Source organism: Patella vulgata, chromosome 4 (genome assembly GCF_932274485.2).
Source record: "Patella vulgata chromosome 4, xgPatVulg1.2, whole genome shotgun sequence".
Lineage (NCBI taxonomy): Eukaryota > Metazoa > Mollusca > Gastropoda > Patellidae > Patella > Patella vulgata.
The window spans coordinates 49,773,133-49,794,897 of NC_065882.2; the positions used below are offsets into that span (position 1 = coordinate 49,773,133).

The 21,765-nt window shown below is 34.1% G+C and overlaps 2 protein-coding genes across 5 annotated transcripts; one reads left to right on the forward strand and one right to left on the reverse strand.

The window, feature by feature from the left end:
* Positions 1–19: 19 nt before the first annotated feature.
* Positions 20–10,286, forward strand: LOC126819197 (uncharacterized). Of its 4 annotated transcripts, none has more exons than XR_007679543.2 (8): positions 20–324; positions 499–648; positions 1,119–1,185; positions 1,642–1,739; positions 1,873–1,989; positions 4,144–4,249; positions 4,448–4,703; positions 10,152–10,286. XR_007679543.2 is itself a non-coding variant. In XM_050547099.2 (8 exons), exons 1-8 carry the CDS (start codon positions 195–197, stop codon positions 10,253–10,255), a joined length of 942 nt encoding a protein of 313 aa, XP_050403056.1. In that variant the 5' UTR covers positions 20–194; the 3' UTR covers positions 10,256–10,286. The 4 variants fall into 4 exon arrangements, 2 of the variants coding, with proteins under 2 accessions (XP_050403056.1, XP_050403057.1); XM_050547099.2 differs by having other exon boundaries at positions 20–238; XM_050547100.2 differs by lacking the exon at positions 499–648 and having other exon boundaries at positions 20–238.
* Positions 10,269–21,548, reverse strand: LOC126819196 (28S ribosomal protein S29, mitochondrial). Its single transcript, XM_050547098.1, has 13 exons — positions 21,431–21,548; positions 17,707–17,879; positions 17,503–17,604; positions 17,298–17,406; positions 17,003–17,095; positions 16,547–16,683; positions 16,254–16,328; positions 14,444–14,523; positions 13,981–14,059; positions 13,475–13,534; positions 13,010–13,102; positions 11,609–11,723; positions 10,269–10,513 (listed from the first exon to the last, which is right to left on the reverse strand). The coding sequence occupies exons 1-13, from the start codon at positions 21,516–21,518 to the stop codon at positions 10,428–10,430; spliced, it is 1,290 nt and encodes a 429-aa protein (XP_050403055.1). The 5' UTR covers positions 21,519–21,548; the 3' UTR covers positions 10,269–10,427.
* Between the last annotated feature and the right edge of the window lie 217 nt (positions 21,549–21,765).

A 21,765-nucleotide genomic window follows, 5' to 3' on the forward strand; every position in this document is an offset into this window, starting at 1 on the left:
TGATTTGTGTGCACTTCTGAAAAGTAAATAAAGCAGACGAACCATTCACGTGTTTATTTTGATTCATTGGGTTCATAATAATTTCTCAACATTACTTGTGAAACTTGTCATCATAAAACTCACCTTTACTTAAAAATAAAGTCATTACACGTCGAGCACATGTTGTCTATAATTAGACATTCAGCTGAAATCAGATGGATTCACATCCAGATAATTACTTTGACTTGAATTTTGGAAAGTGAGTCATTCCATCCTACTCCTAGTTCCTACTGACTGAGTCTTACACGAAAATATCGGAATCTGGCAACTTTATTCTCTGACCATGTTAGTACTTATAACAGAACGTTGTGTTGCTCAATTATCTGCTTGATTAATATAGAATCGAATCAAACTCTACGCAATTTGCCAAATATCAATATGCCTAGTGGCAGTGTTGGTTCAAAACCATTAGCCTAGCCTAGGCCATACTGCCTATTACTGGATAGTTTCTCGTTTCAGATCATCTCAAACGGCAAGAAGGGCTGAATCAGAGGACTCGTCACCAGTAGCAACAATTAGTGAGGCACAAATTGGTGAAGAAGAAAATATTCATAATGTAAAACCAGTGCATTGGCCTACAACAGCTTTTATTAATTACAATCATCAAAGGTTTAAAATCACTTCAATATTACTGACAAAGCCGAAGACACGAATGTTATGTTAAATTCCTATCTTTGATAAAATTTCACTATTGATTGTGGACCTAATATTATTAATTGTTTGTGGGGGTTCATGTTAGAGCACTCGTTTTGGAGTGTTTATACTACAAAAATTAACCTCTGAAACCAGTAGGCCTATATCTTCCTTAAAAAAAAAGACTGTCTTGTTCCTGATGAGAATTCTTCCTATCGGGGATGAATGAATTCAGTATCATTCTCGTTGTGTGAAATATATTTACCATACTACTGGGTAAGATCTCGAAAATATAATAAAAGAGTAAAATTTGTCAGTTTGTGAAAATCAGCTCTTTAACTACTGATGTTAATGTGTTCTAAACTTGATTATTCTGTTAGAATTGCATTGATATAGTAAGCTACCAAAATTTGATCTTCAAATTCATGACATAGATTTTCTTTCAGCTATTCAAGTTATTTAATCGGAAGATCGTGCAATCTAAATGTTGACAAAAGTTCCTCTGAAGTGAAGGTACTACTGTTTTACTCTTAGGTCAATTAAAGTGTTGGAGAATCCTTTAATATGTAGCACCAAAGATTAATCCTAATGTTGACTGATACATCAATCATATGATTTCTTATAATTCTAAAACTGCACCTCACCCTCAAAAAGTCAAATAACTTTCGGAGGGGGATTATTAGAAAATTTCTTATGTAGGGAGCAAAACTGGCTAAGTTATATTTTTTTGGCTACAAACTATACTTTCAATGTCCAATTTCTTAAATAAAGGTGATGGGTGAATTTATATCATGATTAATTTTTTCTTTATTAATCATAGTTCTGTCAAGGACAGTTTACCAAAAGATGCAAATTCTCAAATCAGTAACATTGTTGATGATCACATTATAAAATAGAGACTTGTTAAAAAGTCATTTGAATAGCAAATGTCATATCAAGTTACTGTAATGCTGCATTTATATTGTTCAGGATTATTCTAATAAAGAAAATAGTCAAAAACTGAAATCATCTTTAATCAATATTCCAATGGTCTCAGCTGGTGATCTACCTCATCCAAAAAGTCTAAGGTTTTTATTATTTTATCAATAGAATATTGAGATTTTATATATTATCAAAAATGTAAGTTTTCTAAAATAGAAGATATAGAACTCCAAATATCATGACTTGCCAAATTATGATTAGATTACATTTTACTTACAGAAAACGATTAAGTAATAGAACTCCCAAGTACAAGAATGTGAAAGTTAAACATGATCAAGCCATGATGGTAGAAAACCATATTAAACAGATGAAATTTCGTATTGCGAGAGTAAACAGGTATTATACTTTACTTACAATAACATTTTTTTTTTTCAAATCAGTTCTATTCCAATTAAAGAGGCAGTATGTAAGATTTAGATAAAGAGCTGAAAGTTCTCGCTATAATAGTTAAACCAGCGGCTGCCAGGTAGGATAAGCTCACATTTTCCAAGAGATGGATAGAGAACAAGCTAAAAACAAACACAAATTTTTGTACAATCATGGGCAATAATCCAGAAATTTATGGCCTGAAATGTGCAAATATCAAAAGGGACTGAGATCTTTGGGATATAAAGATATGTTTTAAGTTTCAATGGGCAGTTTCATTTCGTTTTCCCTGAATTCAAATTCAATCTTCATTATGGGTGAATGGTGATGTATTTAAATGTTTTTTAAAAAAGATATTTCAAACAATCAGGGGCCATAATCCAGTAAGTTAAGTTCAGGTATCTGCAATTATCAAAAGGAAGCAAGATCTTAGTGTGTAACGGTGATATAGTCACATGTTTTTTTAAATCGAATAACAATTGTGACCTCTAGAGGGACCACAAGCTAAAACGCAATTTTTCGTACAATCAGGGGCCATAATTCAGAAAGTTACGATTCGATATGTACGAAAATCAAAAGGAACCAAGATATTTGGGTTATAAACATGAATTTCAAATTCCATCAAAATCAGATGAAAATTGTGACCTCCAGAGGGTCCACAACCCTGATACACAATATTTTATCAATATTTGCGAACGAGGGGCAGCCATTTTGTCCGTCAGTTTCTGTCCAATTTTTTCGAAATTCGAACTCAACCATCCTTAGGGTGTAACGGTGATATATTCACACATTTTTTTTAAAATTGGATAAAATTTGTGACCTCTATAGGATCCACAAGCTAAAAACATGATTTTTCGTACAATCAGGGTCCATAATTCAGGAAGTTATGGTCCGATACGTGTGAATATCAAAAGGAACCGAGATCTGTGGGGTATAAACATACATTTCAAGTTTAAACCAAATCGGATAAAAATTGTGACCTCTACAGTGTTCACAAGTTAAAAACGTGATTTTCGTACAATCAGGGGCCATAATCCATGAAGTTACAGTCCGATACATGCCAATATAGAAAGGAATAGAGATCTTAGGGTGATAAACCTATATTTCAAGTTTCATTGAAATCAGATAAAAATTGTGACCTGTAGAGTGTTTACAAACAATTGTGGATAGACGGACAGGGGCGACGACAATATACGTCCACATGAAAATATGGGCGTATAAAAACAGATAGACCTAATGAAAAGGGGATATGTTGAAAATTTCAATCAAATTACTTCATTCTGAGCTGAGTTATCACCGTTAGAAGAACAGTGTAGTCTCGATTGTCATTGCTACCATTGTTAAGATAATAAACCAAGTCTCAATTATCCATTTTTAAATTAAATCATTAACTCTCAAAGTGTCAGTAATATTTTAATCTGTTGAAAAGTTTGAGCATCTGATGGCATCAAGAGTTGATTATGGTCTTGGCAAGTTAATAAATGTCTAATTAATAATTTATATAACATTTAAGGCTTAAAAGATAGACCTGCAATAGGCAGATTTAGCTCTTGAATAAGGCCTCTTTAAAGATACATTATGGGAGATAAGATAACGAGATGGCAGTTCTAGCTATAATAGTTAAAAACTAGATAGTGTAAAGGTAATTTGCTGAAAATTTCAGTCAAATTGATCCACTATGAGCCGAGAAAGAAGCGGGTGAAATTTTGGCATAGTCTCGGTCATCATTACTAAAATCATTAATATAAACAGCTTAGTCTCGATTATTCACTTTTGTTGATTTAATTATCAACGGCCGTTAGCAGCATATAGGAATCTAATCCAGCCAACATCGAAGGCTAGCCTTGACATCGAGAGTTTATTATGGTCTGGATAAGTTAATTAATGTCTAATTGATAATTTAGATAACATTTCAGGCCTAAAGAAAGACTTGTAATAAGCAGATTTTGCTCTTGCATAATGCATGTTTAAGTAACCAATTTATGCAAGCTTTAGATAAATTGTACAAACCCATAATATTTAAATAAACATAAGGACTATGTCCAAATTTTTTATTTATTTGATCAGATCAATATCTTAATCATCTGATGACAGACAGTTGATCAGATCCATTCTCTATTCCAGGAATGAGGATTTTGTAGTGCTCAACAATGAATGTAATAGTGATGTATTCAGTAATGATTTATGTTTATTAAATACCAATGATTTACCTCCTCTACCACCAATAAAGGTAATATAATATCGTTCAGATGAAGTTCTACTACTGAAATTGTATCAAACTTTAAATCCTTAATTTATTAACACATCTTAAGGAATTATTTACGCAAAATATTTTAACAGATTTGCTACTTGTTTTTTTTCTAAAATATTTTGGATGTAATATTATATTAGAATGTATTCATAGAATTCAATTTTTTTCCTTACACAGACTCCATTGCATGAGCACAGATCATCATACCCAGCCAGTTACATCACACCACCTCAAATAAATTATCGAACTGTCAGCAGGACTAATACCAACAAATTACCAGCCTTAGGATTAGGGATTAATGAAAGATATTCTATAATGGATTTTTATAATCTTGAGCCTATAAGTTCTCTGCATGATACAAACACAATCCCTATTCCATCTATGTATAGTTATTCAACAACAAATCTAAGAAGACATTCAGAAACCCCAACAGGTAACAAAAGATCAGTTAACGTGCTTATAACTAGGCTGATGGGTAATTCCATATCAATTGGACCAAAGGTGGGAACATGACCCCCTCCAAAACCAGCGGTTGGCAGGCAAGATACGCCCACATTTTGCAAGAGATGGATATAGAACAAGCTAATAACAAAAGCGATTTTTCGTACAATCAGGGGCCATAATCCAGAAAGTTATGGTCTGAAAAGTGCAAATATCAAAAATGATTGAGATCTTTGAGATATAATAATATAATTTAAGTTTCATCAAAATCAGATAAAAATTGTGACCTCTAGAGGGTCCACAACCTTCGTATTACATATCTTTACACAATTTGCGTACAAAGAGCAGCCATTTTGTCGGGCAGTTTCATTTTGATTTTCCCGAATTTCGAATTCAACCTTCACAATGGTGGAATGGTTATATATTTAAACGTTTTTTAAAATCGGATAAAATAATTGTGACCTCTAGAGAATCCACAAGCTAAAAAAACACAGTTTACATACAATCAGGGGCCATAATCCAGAAAGTTACGGTCTGATATGCACAGATATTGAAAGGAACAGAGATCTTTGGGACATAAATATATAAACTTATACTTTAAGTTTCATCAAAATCTGATAACAATTGTGACTTTAGAGGGTCCATAACCTTGGTAGGACATACTTTTACATTATTTGCGTACAAGGAGCCGCCTTTTTGTCAGGCAGTTTTGGTCTGATTTTTACGAAATTTGAACTCATTCATGTGTAATGGTGATATGTTAAAACGGTTTTTAATATTGAATACAAATTGTGATTTCTGGCAGGTTCACAAGCTAAAAATATGATTTTTCGAACAATCAGGGGCCATAATCCAAGAAGTTAAGTTCTGATATGCACGATTATTAAAAGGAACCAAGATCTTTGTGATATAAACATAAACTTAAAGTTTCATCAAAATCGGATAAAAATTGTGGCCTCTAGAGGGCCCACAACCTTGATGTACCATATTTTTACACTATTTGCGTACGAGGGACGGCCATTTTGCGTGGCAGTTTTGGACCGATTTTCACAAAATTCAAACTCAACCATCATTAAGGTGTAACGGCGAAATGTTCACACTTTTTTTAAATCGGATAAAAATTGTAACCTCTAGAGGGATAACAAGCTAACAACAGAATTTTTCGTACAATCAAGGGCCATAATTCAGGAAGTTATGATCCGATATGTGCAAATATCGAAAGGAACCAAGATCTTTGGGTTACGACATGTATTTCAAGTTTCATCAAAATCAGATCACAATTGTGACCTCTAGAGGGCCCACAACCTTGATATACCATATGTTTATACTATTTGCTTACGAGGGACGTCCATTTTGTCCGGCAGTTTTGGTCCGATTTTCATGAAATTCGAACTCAACCGACACTACGATGATATATTCGAACGTTTTTTTTAAATCGGATCATGATTGTGACCTCTAGAGGTACCACACGCTTAAAACGTGATTTTTCGTACAACCAGGGGCCATAATTCAGAAAGTTACAATCCGATATGCGTGAATATAGGAAGGAATCAAGATCTTTAGATTATAAACATGCATTCCAAGTTTCATCAATATTGGATGAAAATTGTGGCCTCTAGAGTGTCCACAAGCTAAAAACGTGATATTTTGTACAATCAGGGGCTATAATCCATGAAGTTATGGTCCGATACATGCCAATATCAAAAGGAACTAAGATCTTTGGCAGATAGACCTATATTTCAAGTTTCATCAAAATCAAATAAAAATTGTGACCGGTAGAATGTCCACATGAAAATGTAGGCGTATAAAAATTATAAAAATATATGTTATAGTATATGGCTTTAAACTAACAAATCCGAAATTTCACCTCACCAGGTCGAAAACTCGCTGAGATATGGCCATTTGAAATTAGGGTACTGAAGTGGATCATAAATTCAGTAATTTTTTTCAGGTTTTCGGATGGTTTCTAATAGGAGTAGAACTCTCTAACTTTGTAATCTAAGACAACTTTTGGTGTAGATTACGAATTTAGCATCACACTCATTGTCCAATACATACTTTTCGCCCAGGAGGTGGCAAAATGTGGAACAAATGAACTATTCACGTTATTTAGGAATGCCATAAAAAAACACTAATTTTAAAGCGTTAAAATTAAACCAAATATTTTGAAGTGGGATTGGAGCTTCTTAAAACCAGATGTTCATATGTCATTTATTTTTTCTTGGTAATATTACTAATAATAATTTTCTGCTTATTTTACGGTCACTTACTGGTAGTCATGCTTTCATGAATTCGGTTTTTGATTAAAACATGTCATGTAACTGGTTTAATAAATATTATCCATCGCCATATTGTTTATCAGCCAGGTCACTTGATTTGCTTTGATACACGGTAACCTGACCAGCAAATGCCATGTAGAAAACTGGCTCGCCTATCAGTGGACAAATCAAACAGGCCCATTTTCTATAACATATATATTTTATACTGTAAAACATGAAATTATTGCGAGCATGAAATTATTGCGAAAATTGCGAGCGAGGCCCTCTCGCAATAATTTCATGTTCGCAATAATTTCGTGAAAATTCGTTCAAATGTCGGCCACATTGAATTACTCCCCCTTCATTTCTCTTCCCAAGAAAGAGTCCCAATAAGTACATTAGAATCTGTATGAGCAGCCAATCCTATTCAGCGACATCTCCTTGTAAGCGGTCACGATAAATTCCCCCTGTAAAAATTCTGTTGTTTCATCTCTTTATTAAATGGTCACACCTCTAACGCGGCCAGCGGTCACTATTTTACAAATAAATTCAACAAAACATCGCCCATTCAACGGCCATTGTTGAATGTTACCATCTTTTCGTTCTTTGTAACACCCCAGCTAATCCTGTGAGTAGTAGTTAATTAACTGGACCCCCACTGATCAGGTAAAAAGAAATGTAACCCGGGATTATCTATTAATTAATCTTTTGTTTTATTAAACAACTAACCTGGTCATTGTTTTCACGCGTAACCACACATTATTTGATACTGATTGAATAAAATAAAAGTACCGAGTTTTGTCACGATCATCTAGTATCTCTTTTCCATTGCCACTTTATTGTTAAACAGACGTTTTAGTGCCTCCTATAATATACTATTCAAAAAAAGTAGGGGATATTTGATTTTTAAGTGTTATTAAAGTCACCTAATGAAACTGACGAAGAAACAAATGACAAAATGAAATGAAGTTCACATTCATCGATTTATTCCAAATGATCGTTAGACTAAGTAAAGCACAGACTGACCATTATAAGGGTAAAATGATACCCGGGGTCAAACAGCAAAGTTACCACAGCATCACAACCAAGTCAGTAACAGGTAAATCCTCCTCTGTTTGCCAAACAAGCATTGATCCGACGTGGCATACTCCTAATGAGACGTCTAAGGTCATTTTGGTCCAGATTGTCCCATTCCTGTTGCAACGCAGCAGCAAGTTCTTGGACATTGGCAGGACGTTGTTGACGTTGACGTAACCTCTGTCCAAGCATGTCCCAGACATGCTCGATGGGGGAGAGGTCGGGACTCAGTGCTGGCCAAGGTAATGTGGTGATGTTCTGTTGTTGGAGGTAAACTGTAACGATCCTGGCCCTGTGACATCTTGCGTTGTCATCCTGGAAGATGAAACGGCGGCCATGACGTCGTGCGAACGGCACAACATGGACTGCCAAGATGTTGTCCCGGTAGTACTGGCCTGTAACACGCCCTGCAACAACATGTAAAGCCGTTCTTCCAGCAACAGTGATGCCTCCCCACACCATAACAGAACCACCCCCAAATCGATCATGTCTGACGACGTTAATGTCTTGAAAGTGCTCGTTTCGACGACGCCACACCCTCCTACGTCTGTCCAAAAAATCAACAGTGAACCTTGACTCATCTGAAAACATCACATTGCTCCAGCGTCGATTATCCCAGTGTTTACGATCTCTACACCAACGACGTCTTGCCTGAATGTGATGATCTCTCAAACAAGGGATCACGCGAGGACGTCGGGCGCGAAGGTGACCCCTATGCAGTCGATTCCGAATCGTCTGGCCACTCACTCTCACACCAGTGTGAGTTGTCGCCCTTGGTAGACCTGATCGTGGTCTGTCCTGTACAGATTGTGTATCACGGTATCTGGACCATAGCCTGCTTATGACAGACTGAGAAACATTCATCGTCCGCGCCACAACCGCCTGTGTTGTGCCGATCTGTAGCATGCCAAGGGCACGTAACCTTTCATTTTGGGTAAGCCGACGCATATCAAAATTTGTTTTCTGGTCACTAAAACAATTAAACTGATGTTTCCACCCTGGAATTCAATGCCACAATGACTGTAACATTCAAAGTCAGAGTCGTGCAAATCTTGGGTTGGACCCCCATGATGAATCCCAAGCATCACATGTATTCCATGCTGTAGCTATTGGTGCGTTTGGGCGTCACATGTAACTGGAAATGTTTCTTCTGTTAGGTTCTATAGTGACTTTTTTCGTAGTCATTTGCATATTTTAGTATTATGCCCCCAAAATCAAATATCCCCTACTTTTTTTGAATAGTATATTACATACAGAGTTACACCCCCTGCTTTTTTGATAAAATAAAATTAATTCATCGATTTTCTTCAAAAAATGGATAAATATTATCGAATGCATCACAATGGTAGACAGTGGTATCGAAGGTTGGTACAAAATGACAAGTTTACACTATTTGCTGTTACTAATGATCACCAATCAACCGATGTTTTAAAGAGCTGACTGTCACCTCAAAATTAACAATCTACCACATTTTATAGACAAATTTACTAAAAAACATTATTTAAATTCGCAATAATTTCATGTCGCAATAATTTCCCCCCCCTATAGAAATTCGCAATAATTTCATGTCTTAATTATGTTTCACCGCCCCAACTCGCAATAATTTCATGTCGCAATAATTTCATGTTTTTTTGGAGGGGGTCATGTTCCCAACCTTCTGAAAATTTGGTCTACTTGACATGGAATGACCCTGATCTGATGTGTTATTTCTATAAATGATTGACCAAGTGCTAGACTATATAATTAAATGTTCATTTTGTTATCAGCAGACGTCTGTTTGACTTCGGCTGTTGACTACTCAAGGACATGAAATGTATTATGTACAAAGTTTTCGATCTGGCGAAACAAATGAATACATCAAATCAACACTTTCATTTTTCAACTAAATCAAAGTCACATCTTTTTAATTTCTGCATAATTTTCTAAATGGCGGAGAGCAGGTTTGTATCAAAATCAGATCTTGGTGCTCTTTCTGTGGATACACTTCATGTCTTGTTTGGATCACACAAGTACATCACCAAATTCAAAATTATATTGTGAAAATCATAATTTTAAATACTAATCATGATCACTGATATAATAAAAAATATTTCTATTTTCTTCAGATTTTTCGCCAGACCAAGGTTACACCAGAGACAATGATAATGAGGAGGCCTGGCTTTACCAACAATGGAAACCACGCTGTATATTTCCAAGTTATGAAGAATAAGTGATGCACTATATTCAACAAAATGTCTATTTATTTCATAAATACATATCTCTATAGTCACTATAACACATCACATTATGAACTCATGTCAACTGATGAATATTCACATGTTTATGTAGCACAATAAAAGTATTATGTCTGTCCACTTTATTCTTGTCTTTGAAACTATATATTATCTAGAGGAGCATACTCTGGCTAATGTATATGGATTGTGATTACTTAAAAAGATAATTTCTTTTAAACCTTCATCAGTTTTACCTATAAAGAGAAGAAAAGTTATTTTGTTAAAAAAACCAAACAAACATATTATACCTTTCTACTGAATATTCAAGAATATCACTTAAATCAGCCAATACTACATCATTTTACTAATATCAGATTTACCGTACATGTAGATGGAATTACTACAATTAACAACAGGTTGTCAGACAACAGAAACCAGCAGCGTAGTCATCCTAGCTGTGTATATAAAGGTTATAAAGTTTTGAAAATAATTCAAACTGACAAGTGTCTATAAAGTTTTGGTAAGGCAATGAATTACAATTGAGTTCTTTCATGACCTGTTGAACAATTGCCACAAGATTCCAAGGACCCCCTCTCCCAAAGAGAATGTTACATTTACAGTGATTTATAAAATAAGGCTCTGCTTTCATTTCCTTTTAGGATTTTCTTTCACAGTATAGTGACTACAGTCTTAACAACATCTTTAAGAAGTTTGTGTTTAACTGACGTAACATCAAATGTTGACAACGAAAAAATGTTTTCTCTTGGACAATGTGGGTTTTAACAAATCACAAAATTGCTTAAATCACCCTTCAAAAATAGAGACACAGTGTTTAACACCCACTCAATACAAACTAGGACATTTTGGCACTCACATGGTATATTTTTATTTCAATAATTCACTTGGCGCCAGATTAGGCAGGCAACCCTACTCCTTAGTTATGACATACAAGCACAGGATCTCTAACATAACAATTGACAGACCTTATAATCTAATATGTATGCATTAGACCACCTGGCCACCCAACCTCAAGTTAAATTTTCCTTTTAACTACAGTAACTGAACAATACCAGCAAGTCTAAGAAACATCCCAATTAATGTGAACAAGCAGTAATATAACAACCCTACAATTTTCTATTCATAATGGGGCTTTTCTTGTAAATCAATTTTTCAAAGTTCAGAGATATATTGATGTGAAGTAATGTATAGGGTTTGTCAATTGTAAAAACTTTACAGAATTCTCTAGTGACCATTCTTATGATGTAAGTTTGGTGAAATTCAATTTAAAACTGTACTGACTGCCGGACAAATGAACAATATAGACATGCAAAAAATATTAGTTTAGTTACCATTAGGATGTTGAATCCAATTCCTATCAGAGTAATAGCATAAACAACTGTAAATCTCTTTATCTGTATATATCGGTACCAGCACAGGTATGAATGGGTCCATTACTTCAAATCCCTAGTGGTGAAAAAGTTAGTTTTAAATAATGAGATGTGTTTTACAATTGCAATGTACTGAAATAACACTTATTTATAAACAAATTGAACACACAATTGTAATATAATGAAATAAACACTTATGAATAAACTAATTGAATGCTCATTTATTGCTTTTTATACGTCCACATTCATAATGTGAACGTATTATGCCGTCGCCCCTGTCTGTGTGTGTGTGTGTGTGTATGTATGTATGTGTGTGTGTGTGTGTGTGTGTGTGTGTGTGTGTGTGTGTGTGTGTGTGTGTGTGTGTGTGTGTGTGTGTGTCTGTGGTTCGCCTACAGGGCGCAATTCTTCATGGATTTTCTTCAAACTTGGTATACTTATTCCTTATACCCCAAGGAAGATCCCTATTGTTTTTGGTGCATGCCCGACCCCCCGGGGCAGAGCCACGCCCATTTCTAGTATTTGTTTGTTTGTCGTCTACAGGCCACATTTCTTAACTAATAATCTTGAAACTTTGCATACACATTCTTTGTACCCTAAGGAACATCCCTATCGTTTGGGGTGCATGCCCAACCCCCAGGGGCAGAGCCACGCCCATTTTCTTTTCGTGTGTCTTTGTGTCGCCTACAGGGCGCAATTCTTACTGGATTTTCTTCAAACTTGGTATACTTATTCCTTATACCCCAAGGAAGATCCCTATTGTTTTTGGTGCATGCCCGACCCCCAGGGGCAGAGCCACGCCCATTTCTAGTTATTCTTTAAGTGGCATTTAGCGATCAGGGAACAAATTAACAGAACACAGTTTTTATGGGATACAATCACTAGTTTATTCTAAAAGCACGACGTTTCCACAAGTATTCTCTTATCGTTATCAATCAAGCAAAAAAAAACAAAAAAAAAACGTCATGCTTTTAGAATAAAGACATCGATTGTTTTAAAATAAAAATTGTGTTCTGTTAATGTGAACGAAATGTTATACTGATAGCAGTCATACAACCCAGTTTTATTTCACAGACCCTCAATGCAAACTGGACCATATCAAACAAAACAGGAATGTGGACGTATATTGCTGCGTTAGCGATGCTCTTGTTTAAAATAGGAAACAGACAGAATGTCTATAACAATTCGTATTACTATAACAATTCGTATTACTATAACGAAACAAAAATATGAATTGGCTCAATCTTTTTTCATTAATGTCATAACAATCAAGTTTTAATTAAACGAAAATGAGATACATGTTTTCAAGTTTTTGACATTACTTCATATGTAATTATGGATTATGGATATACTGGTACTAACCTGCTTGCCTAATAAATATCTTGGTGTGTGATTTTCTCTGGTGCTATAATGACTGGCGTTTATATCAACTGTACAAACTACAAAACCATTAGACTGAAAAATGTGTAAGATATATTAGAAGAGTGACTGTTTGGTAAATGGCAGTATAGACTATACATAGACTTTCAAGACACCAATTTCCATTATCATGACAACTCCAATTTCCATCATCATGACCACGCCAATTTCATGACAACACCAATTTCCATTATCATGACCACGCCAATTTCCATTATCATGCCACACCAAATTCCATTATCTTGTGAAAATAATCAGAAATCAAATTGTACTTTTTTTAATCATATTATGTACCAATAAAATACAAGTTTCTATGATTTCTAATGTACTACATTAGTAATTTCACTATGCCAATATTTTATGTATTATATCTCTAACAACATATTAAACACTGTTTTAATATCTCACCCAATCATTGTGCAGCAATTTCCGAAAGGTACGAACTAAGGATACATTTTCTATTAGAACCTTGAAAAAATACAAAAAAAGTGGCCAATGAGTACTATGAAAATAATGAAAACATCTGAAAGCAGTATGCAAAGTTTGTGTTCAAATGTTTGAAATAAATGAAATGAAATCGGGTTTATTTAACATCCTACTTTTCTACTCCATCTGGGCTAATAAAGATGGGTATACAACATGTGGTTTACAATGAGGGACATTTTGTCCGGACAGCAGCACTACGACCTACTCCTATATATTGAATTCCAACTGTCAAGAGTTCTTTAACTGGCATGCCAACATGCACATGGGACCTCCGTTGTTTATCTCATTTGAATAACTAGACATTGTTCCTAGTTCCTACATCACTGACAAGAGGAAACCAAGCCAGAAAATCCAGAGGAACTGTTTTGGTCAACACCTGGATCTAACCTGTGACCTCCAGGTTATGTTTGAAATAACAATCAACTTACATTTTCCTTTTCTTCTGTTTTCAAAGCACATTGTGAATATAAACCATTGACCCCATCTATAGCAACTAAAACTTTTACTCTAAAATATAATATCAATAAATATGTTTGTTCTTCATTTCCATGAATTATACATAACCACCTGAGATGGGCGCTATAATATATTATAGGCTGAAACATGCAGACAAGAGTAATATTCAATTTATTCAAGCTTTACATCTGCTTCCACCTAGGGTGATATCGCAGGCAAGTGTCTGTCGGAAAAGTAAGTTTTGAATGGGAGGTCAGTCTAGCATAGGAACGAGGGTAAAGAGCTATCCTGGCATTTATTTTGTCTACTTTAACCCAAAGATGCCTTAAACAATTTTGTAACATCTCAGAATGATAAACAATAAAACAAAGTCTACCAACTCTATGGCGTCAAGCAGCTATCATAGTCTACATGTATTAATACAAATTTACAAACCTTTTATCACAAGCATATTTTTTCACTTCTTTCATTAAAACACCAACACAATCGGATGCGAATTTATTACGACTTAAACCCTGAAAGAAAAAATAATCCATTAATGATTGATGATACTACCTCCCAATTTAGGTAAGTTCTCATTGCTAACAATTTTTGGGTGCTTTTGTATAAACATCTTGGACAGTGGCTCAACTGTGGCCATTGCCCTAAAGTTACCTTCTACCAAGCAGTTTTAACTGTAGTTAAATGTGTCTTGTGATAGGTAATAAGGCTAACCCTTTTTACTTTGTGATATATCACTTTTTGTTTATTGTGAGTACCAGTTATCTAATAATAGGTCAGCATCGATATGCCAGGCCACGATACGATGTGCATCACAATTCATAGTCTATGATACGATTAATATCGCGATATAGGAAATACATTTTAAAAATGCTGTTAAATTTTGACAGTCTTTCACTGTGAAAATTCGAAGGCCCTCTTTTATGATTTACATCAAATGTGGTGTTTTCTTGGTCAACTGACCGGATTTCATTGCTGTCATGCTTAACGGGAAATTCTAAAAACTCCCATACTTCACTTGTGACTTATATACTTGGTATGGGGGGATTTCGATCTCAATATTGCTTTTGTCGATCGTGTGACTTGAATTTGTTGAATTCATAATAAAAAGATTTCAGCTGGCAGGCTCCTATTGCCACAACAATTTCAGTCAATAAAAAGCTTTCTCGTTGTCAGGTCAGTCATAGATTACGGAACAGCAAAGGGAATAACGTTGCAAAGATTTTAATATCAAATATTAATATACATTGAAAATGTGCTGATCAATGTATGCAGTATGTACAAATCGCCATTCTCATACAATAATATTATCACAAATCGCATATTACGGATGTGTAATATATTAATATGTTGTTTTTCTCTGCATATTGTTCAAGTGTATAATTTGATCGCAACTTAATTTCCAGCACGACTTGCTTAACCAGACTGATATTTTAATCTTAATGAAAATAGCTATAATAAGCCACTTCATGTGTAGAAAACGCCTCAACACTCGCTGAAAATAAAAAAAGTTATTTTGCTCATGGACTTATTTACTCATTTAAAGATGGGTTACCAGAAAAGTATTTATCGGGTGGTTATTTCCAATAAAAGTATGGTAATTTTGGTATATATGGAAAGTAGAGATATCCAATCTTACTAGAAAAATACTTGATTCCCCGAAAAACACTCATGGAGCGTATACAGGACAACAATGTAAGGGTTCCCCTAATGAACGATTAGGAATTTCTGCACGCGTGATGTCAAAGGTCACACGCGAACATTAAGCGCTTGATGTACAAGTTGATAAACTTTATGAAGAGTTAGACGTACAACACTTTCTGAGATAAAAATGACGGAAAAAGACGCGGATAGTGGATAAACCGAGAATTTAATTAGGATTCGATATTGTAATAAATAGTAAGCGATTAAAGATAACATCGTCTTATGTATGCAATAAATTCTCCTCTGACTTCTAAGAGAGGTAAGTCACGTTACGTAAACATGACCTGGTTTGATTGAATTTTTATAGCAGGACATTCCTTCGCAATTACAATGTTTGAGAAGGATTTGAAGCAACATTATGACAAATTAATTAGTTTGAATATGTTTTTAGTCCATATATACCATTAAATCACCCAGTTTGTACGCGGGAACCCATCTTTAAAGGGATATCAGTCTATTTTTGTGAAATTATTATTTGGATATCTAATAATTATTGTATTTTCAAATGTAGTCTAGGCCGTTTGCTTTAAATGATACTTACAAAATCGACAATATCTATTAGAGGAGTTCCAGGTTCTGTTGACTCTCTTTTACTCCATGTATATGAAAACTGACACTGAAATGAATGTGCATGTATTTTCAAATTTTAAATTGGACATTAATAACATCTAAAAACCAAATGTTTAATAATTGTCTTGAGTTTGAAGACAAATTCAGATACCTGAAATAACACTGACACAATTATATGGAATACAAGTGTGTCAGTGACTTTGTTTTGAATCTTTTTCACGCCTTGAAATTTAACATAAATCTAAATCAAACATTATTACATACTGTGAGTTCTTTTAGTAAATCTATATTTTGTGTGCGGAAGTGAAGTAACCATTCGGCAGCATCTAATGGTAAATCGATACGCCCCTCTTTAAAAGGAGACACAGCAATTTCCCTATTTCTTTTATTCCACTTTGCAGCTGAAATCATAAAATCAAAATACAGTAATAGTATATTAGGACTTTACCAATGTTATACACTATGAAAAGGATTAAATTTCCAGTTAGAAGTTTTGCCCATTTGTCAAAAACGAAATGAAATTGGGTTTAACGTATACTAGGATTTTGCCATCATTATACGCTATGAAAAGGATTAAATTTCCAACTAAAAATTTCGCCCACTGTTCTGCACCAACTGGGCTAATGAAGACAGGATTTGTCAATTTGCGATGTGTCTAGCTCCACATAGTAAACTATCAACTTGAATTCATAATTTCAAAATCGTCAATAAAATACTTACGCCACGGTACATGAACTATTAACCAATTTTCCGTAGAACAATAATGTATTACATGACATAAACTCATAGTTTTACCAGCTCCAGTATGACCATCTAATGGTTGAATAAAGGAATAACAAAACAATTTTCATATTTAACAATACATGATTTTTAAAGAATGAAATATTTTCTTAAGTTGGGTGGGCATAATGGAACTACCCCAGTATCATACTAAAATCCTAACTTTCAGAATTGTTGATGTATTCTGTAGAAAATAAATACAACATTAAATACCTTGTATGTATAAAAAGGATACAAAAAATAGCTCTTGCTACAGGTCTATTAGGATCACTATTTCGTATATAATCTATCATTTCTAAGGCTGGCTTTCTGATCATGATACAGGATTCAGCAAATACTTTTACCTGTTTATAAAATTAAAAAAAAACATACATTTTTCTGCAATATAATACAAAAATAATACACTGTATTAGATCTGAAGTTTCAAATTTGTAAAATACCTGTGCACTAAATTCTGTATTTATCGCCTTATGTAAATATCTCTTGTAGTCTTCACTTGACACAGTATAAAATAGACCTTCCTGATCAATTGTATGATTTGCCTGAAAAGGATTGAATATGTATAGAATACAAGTACAATAAATCATTATATTATTAGAGATTATATTTAGAAAATTGGGAAAAAAATTGTTTATTGTACATACTGGGTTATTATCTTGACATCGAAAAGCTAATTTAAGCCCTGTCTGTTCATATTGTGCTGCAGTGCTTGAATATGTATGTCTGAATACATTATTAACCGTTGAGTTCATACATCTTAAAAGATATTTTTCTGTGAAAGAGTTTGTATGTAGTCTAAGATATGGTATCTTTCTACCTGTAAAAACAAAAACAGATAAACACATACAAGTACAGTATGTATATGAGAAAAATTCCTTATTTTAAAGTAGAATAGTTTAAAGATACCTTCCCGCATACAAAATGTGTGATTTGACTATATATTTGGACTAAAATACACTGAAACTAATTCATCTATCAAAATTTTGCTTCAAATCCCTCTTAGTCTCAATGCTGCTAGAATTTATTTTTAACAGCTTTGTTTATCATATGACTTGATTGATAGAGAATGCATGTCCAGATTGCATTTGTCGTTAGCCCCTGTTCATTTTCCATAATAAATACTGAAGCTCTAAGCATTGCGCAAAGTGTGGCAATTGAGCAAAACTCTTTTCTGGTAACGCAGGAGTGTAAGTGTAACTGTCATAGGCTGTTGGCTTAAAAAACATTCCGATCAGAACCGGATACACTGGACAAAACAGGCAATGCTCATGTCAACATAGTCAGAGTTATCTCCCAACTATCGAATCTCGCCCAAGCGAGATTATGTACATTTAGCTATCATTGACGTCATATACATGTATACAAGGGCTGGCTGAAAAGTTCTAAGCCTATCTGTGACAGACCTGTACACAGGCGATGGTTTCCATTTATTTTTCTACATAGTACCCTTCGAGGTGTAAACACTTTTGCCAATGATGTTGCAATGCCTGGATGCCAGTCTGAAGGAATTTTCTTCAGCCACCCTAAAAAAAAGTCGTCTACAGCTGACATGACGTCATCATTACTAGGAAAATTACGACCGGTTAGTTCCTTTTTTCATTTTTGGAAACAGGTCTCATCAATGGTTACAAATCTGGCCAAAACATTATATGGATCTGCTTCAAAACAGCGCAGATTGTCACCAGACATCAAGAATCTAACACGTTTCTGATCCGCAGTCAAGAGCTTTGAAACCCGTCTTGCAAAAACTTTTGTCATTCCTAAAGCGGCGTTTACACGATACAACTAATCCATACAACCGTCGGATGCAACATATCGGACGACTGTTTAAACCATACAATGGTTCTATTCGTTGTATGGCAACATTTATTCCTTCTTAGTAACTGAAAGATAGGTTGCCAGGCAACAAAACATACGCCCACAGCAGCTAAATCGTCAGAGCAGTCGACAAAGGTTGTCACATATTTATTCTTTTGTAGGTAATTAGGGGAATTTAATAGACAATTTCATACAGATGACATTATAATTTTCGTTGTTTGAAGGTTCACAAGGTTCTAAAAACTAAAACTAGGGCCGTAACTCTGGAAGCAATCTACAGAAATTGTTCAAATTCGACAGGTTTTTTTCGTTTTACTAATTCAAATAATGCATATAAATTTCATACAGATCGGATGATAACTTTTGTTGTCCGAAAGTTCACAAAGTTCAACAAAGTAAATCAAGGGTCATAACTCTAGACGTAATTGACGGAAATAGCTGACATTCAATAGGCTTGTTCGTCTTCATTTCCCTAATTTAGGTGATAACTGAAACTCAATAGGCTTGTTCGTTTTACTAATTTAAATGATACATATAAATTTCATACAGATCGGATAATAACTTTTGTCGTTAGAGCATTTACAAGGTACAACAAAGTGAAACAAGGGCCATAACGCACGGCGTAATTAACGGAAATTCAATAGGCTTCTTCATTTCACTAATCTAAATGATGCATATCAATTTCATACAGATCGGTTGATAACTTATGTCATTAGAGCGTTCACAAGATTCAACAAAGTGAAATAAGGGCCATAACTCTAGATGTAATGAACGGAAATAGCTGAAATTCAATAGGCTTCTTTGTTTTACTAATTTAAATGATGCATATAAATTTCATACAGATCGGTTAATAACTTTTGATAACTCGGACCAAACAAAAAGACCACTCGAACCAAACAGAAAGACTAAACGGACTAAGTTTTTTAATAGATAAATAATTGTGTTTGTTTTAATAAATTGTGTTTGTTTTATTATGACTACTTGGACCAATAATAAATTGTTGTTTTAATAAATTGTGTTTGTTTTAATAAATTGTGTTTGTTTTAATAAATTGTGTTTGTTTTAATAAATTGTGTTTGTTTTAATAAATTATGTTTGTTTTAATAAATTGTGTTTGTTTTAATCAATTGTGTTTGTTTTAATCAATTGTTTTAAGAGGATCAAAATGAAGCACATCAAAGAAGATCAATTAAAAGATGATAAGTGAGTAGTGGTCAATAAAGACGGGCATATCAAAAACGTTAAAAAAAAATAAAAAAATATTTAATAAATTGTTGAATGTAATAAATATGAATATTTGCTGTTATGTACATTGTACTTACCCATAGCTCACATCTAGTAATGAAGACATTGTTAAATTATGTATAGATTCACCTATAAATTATTCGCCTCTTTGTATTGTGATTTGATAATAAATAATATTTATTTAAAATCTGTATTTTATTTTTTAAATGAATAAGTGAAGCTACATAATGGTCTGAGAAGCGGCACTTTGGGTTGGTCCGAGTTGCAAATATAAATATTAGTCTGTGTGGTCTTCCAATATACATGTAAACTGATTGGTCTGAGTGGTCTTTACGGTTGGTCCGAGTAGTCTTTTAGATTGGTCCGAGTAGTCTTTTAGATTGGTCCGAATAGTCTCTATTTTGGTCCAAGTGGTCTCTGTTTTGGTCCGATTGGTCTTGGTCCGAGTGGTCTGTGGTCCGGGTACTGTTGCAATTATGGCACACGTCTTGTCAGACCTTCAAAGGCTAATATCTTCGCTCAAAGCTGAGTAATTGGAATGAAATTTTTAAATTATTCATTTTACATTATCTATTTTCGAACTATTATTATAGCAAGAATGGCAAGCTCTTTATCGAAATCTTACATAATGACGTGTCATATCTTTAACTATTTTAAAGATGGGTTCCCAGAAAAATATTTATCGGGTGGTTATTTCCAATAAAATTATGACAATTTTGGTATATGGAAAGTAGAGATATCCAATCTTACTAGAAAAATACTGGATTCCCCCAAAAAACACTCATGGAGCGTATACAGGACAAAAATGTAAGGGTTCCCCTAATCGACAGCCCGGCGATTAAAGACAACATCGTCTTATGTATGCAATGAATTCTCCTCTAACTTCTGAGAGAGGTAAGTCACGTGACATAAACATGACCGGGTTTGATCAAATTTTTATAGCAAGGCATTCCTTGGCAATTACAATGTTTGAGAAGGATTTGAAGCAAAATTAGTTTGAATGTTTTTAGTCCATATATAATTATATACACTTCATATATGTATATCCAAAATTGCCACTTTATGGGGGAAATAACTACCTGATAAATACTTTCGTGGGAATGTATCCTTAAAGACAAATATATATAATTGTTTGCTGGTTTGACAAACTATGCTATGCAATCAATGAATCATGCCCGTTTTGAGCAAGGTGAATTAGATCTAAGCCGTTTTGGTTTACGGTAATGACCATATCCCGACTCAGTTCACATTAAATTTTTTCTTTTTTTAATTTCTCTCTGAATTGCACTTTCATCAATTAATTACCTGACAGTAGCGTTGTTTTTAATTGTGAATGATGATAAATGATATTGCCTATTCTTCCAAGCACTTGCATTCGCAAGGGCGCATCCATCTTGAAATTGAATGCTGGGAGAAAATAGTCGCCAATTCAATGTTTTCTATTAGAAGGTTGTAAGCATATAATTTCTATACTATTAACTACCATTTATTATATCATTAAATAATGTTTTAATTTATTAATTCATAATATTTTGAGCTGTGAACATTTGCATATGAATCGCACCAAAACAAGTCTGGATTTCGAAAGGAATACTGTGACACGGTTACAAAATAAGAACTTTTAAAGTGGCTTGTTTCTG

Coding starts and splice junctions, on each gene's coding strand:
- LOC126819197 (XM_050547099.2), top strand. CDS start 195: ATGGATTCACATCCAGATAATTACTTTGACTTGAATTTTGGAAA. Junction 4,250..4,447: donor CTCCTCTACCACCAATAAAG/GTAATATAATAT, acceptor TTCCTTACACAG/ACTCCATTGCATGAGCACAG. Junction 4,704..10,151: donor ACATTCAGAAACCCCAACAG/GTAACAAAAGAT, acceptor TATTTTCTTCAG/ATTTTTCGCCAGACCAAGGT.
- LOC126819196 (XM_050547098.1), bottom strand. CDS start 21,518: ATGGATGCGCCCTTGCGAATGCAAGTGCTTGGAAGAATAGGCAATATC. Junction 16,684..17,002: donor AATAGTTCATGTACCGTGGC/GTAAGTATTTTA, acceptor TTATGATTTCAG/CTGCAAAGTGGAATAAAAGA. Junction 14,060..14,443: donor AAATATGCTTGTGATAAAAG/GTTTGTAAATTT, acceptor ATTATATTTTAG/AGTAAAAGTTTTAGTTGCTA.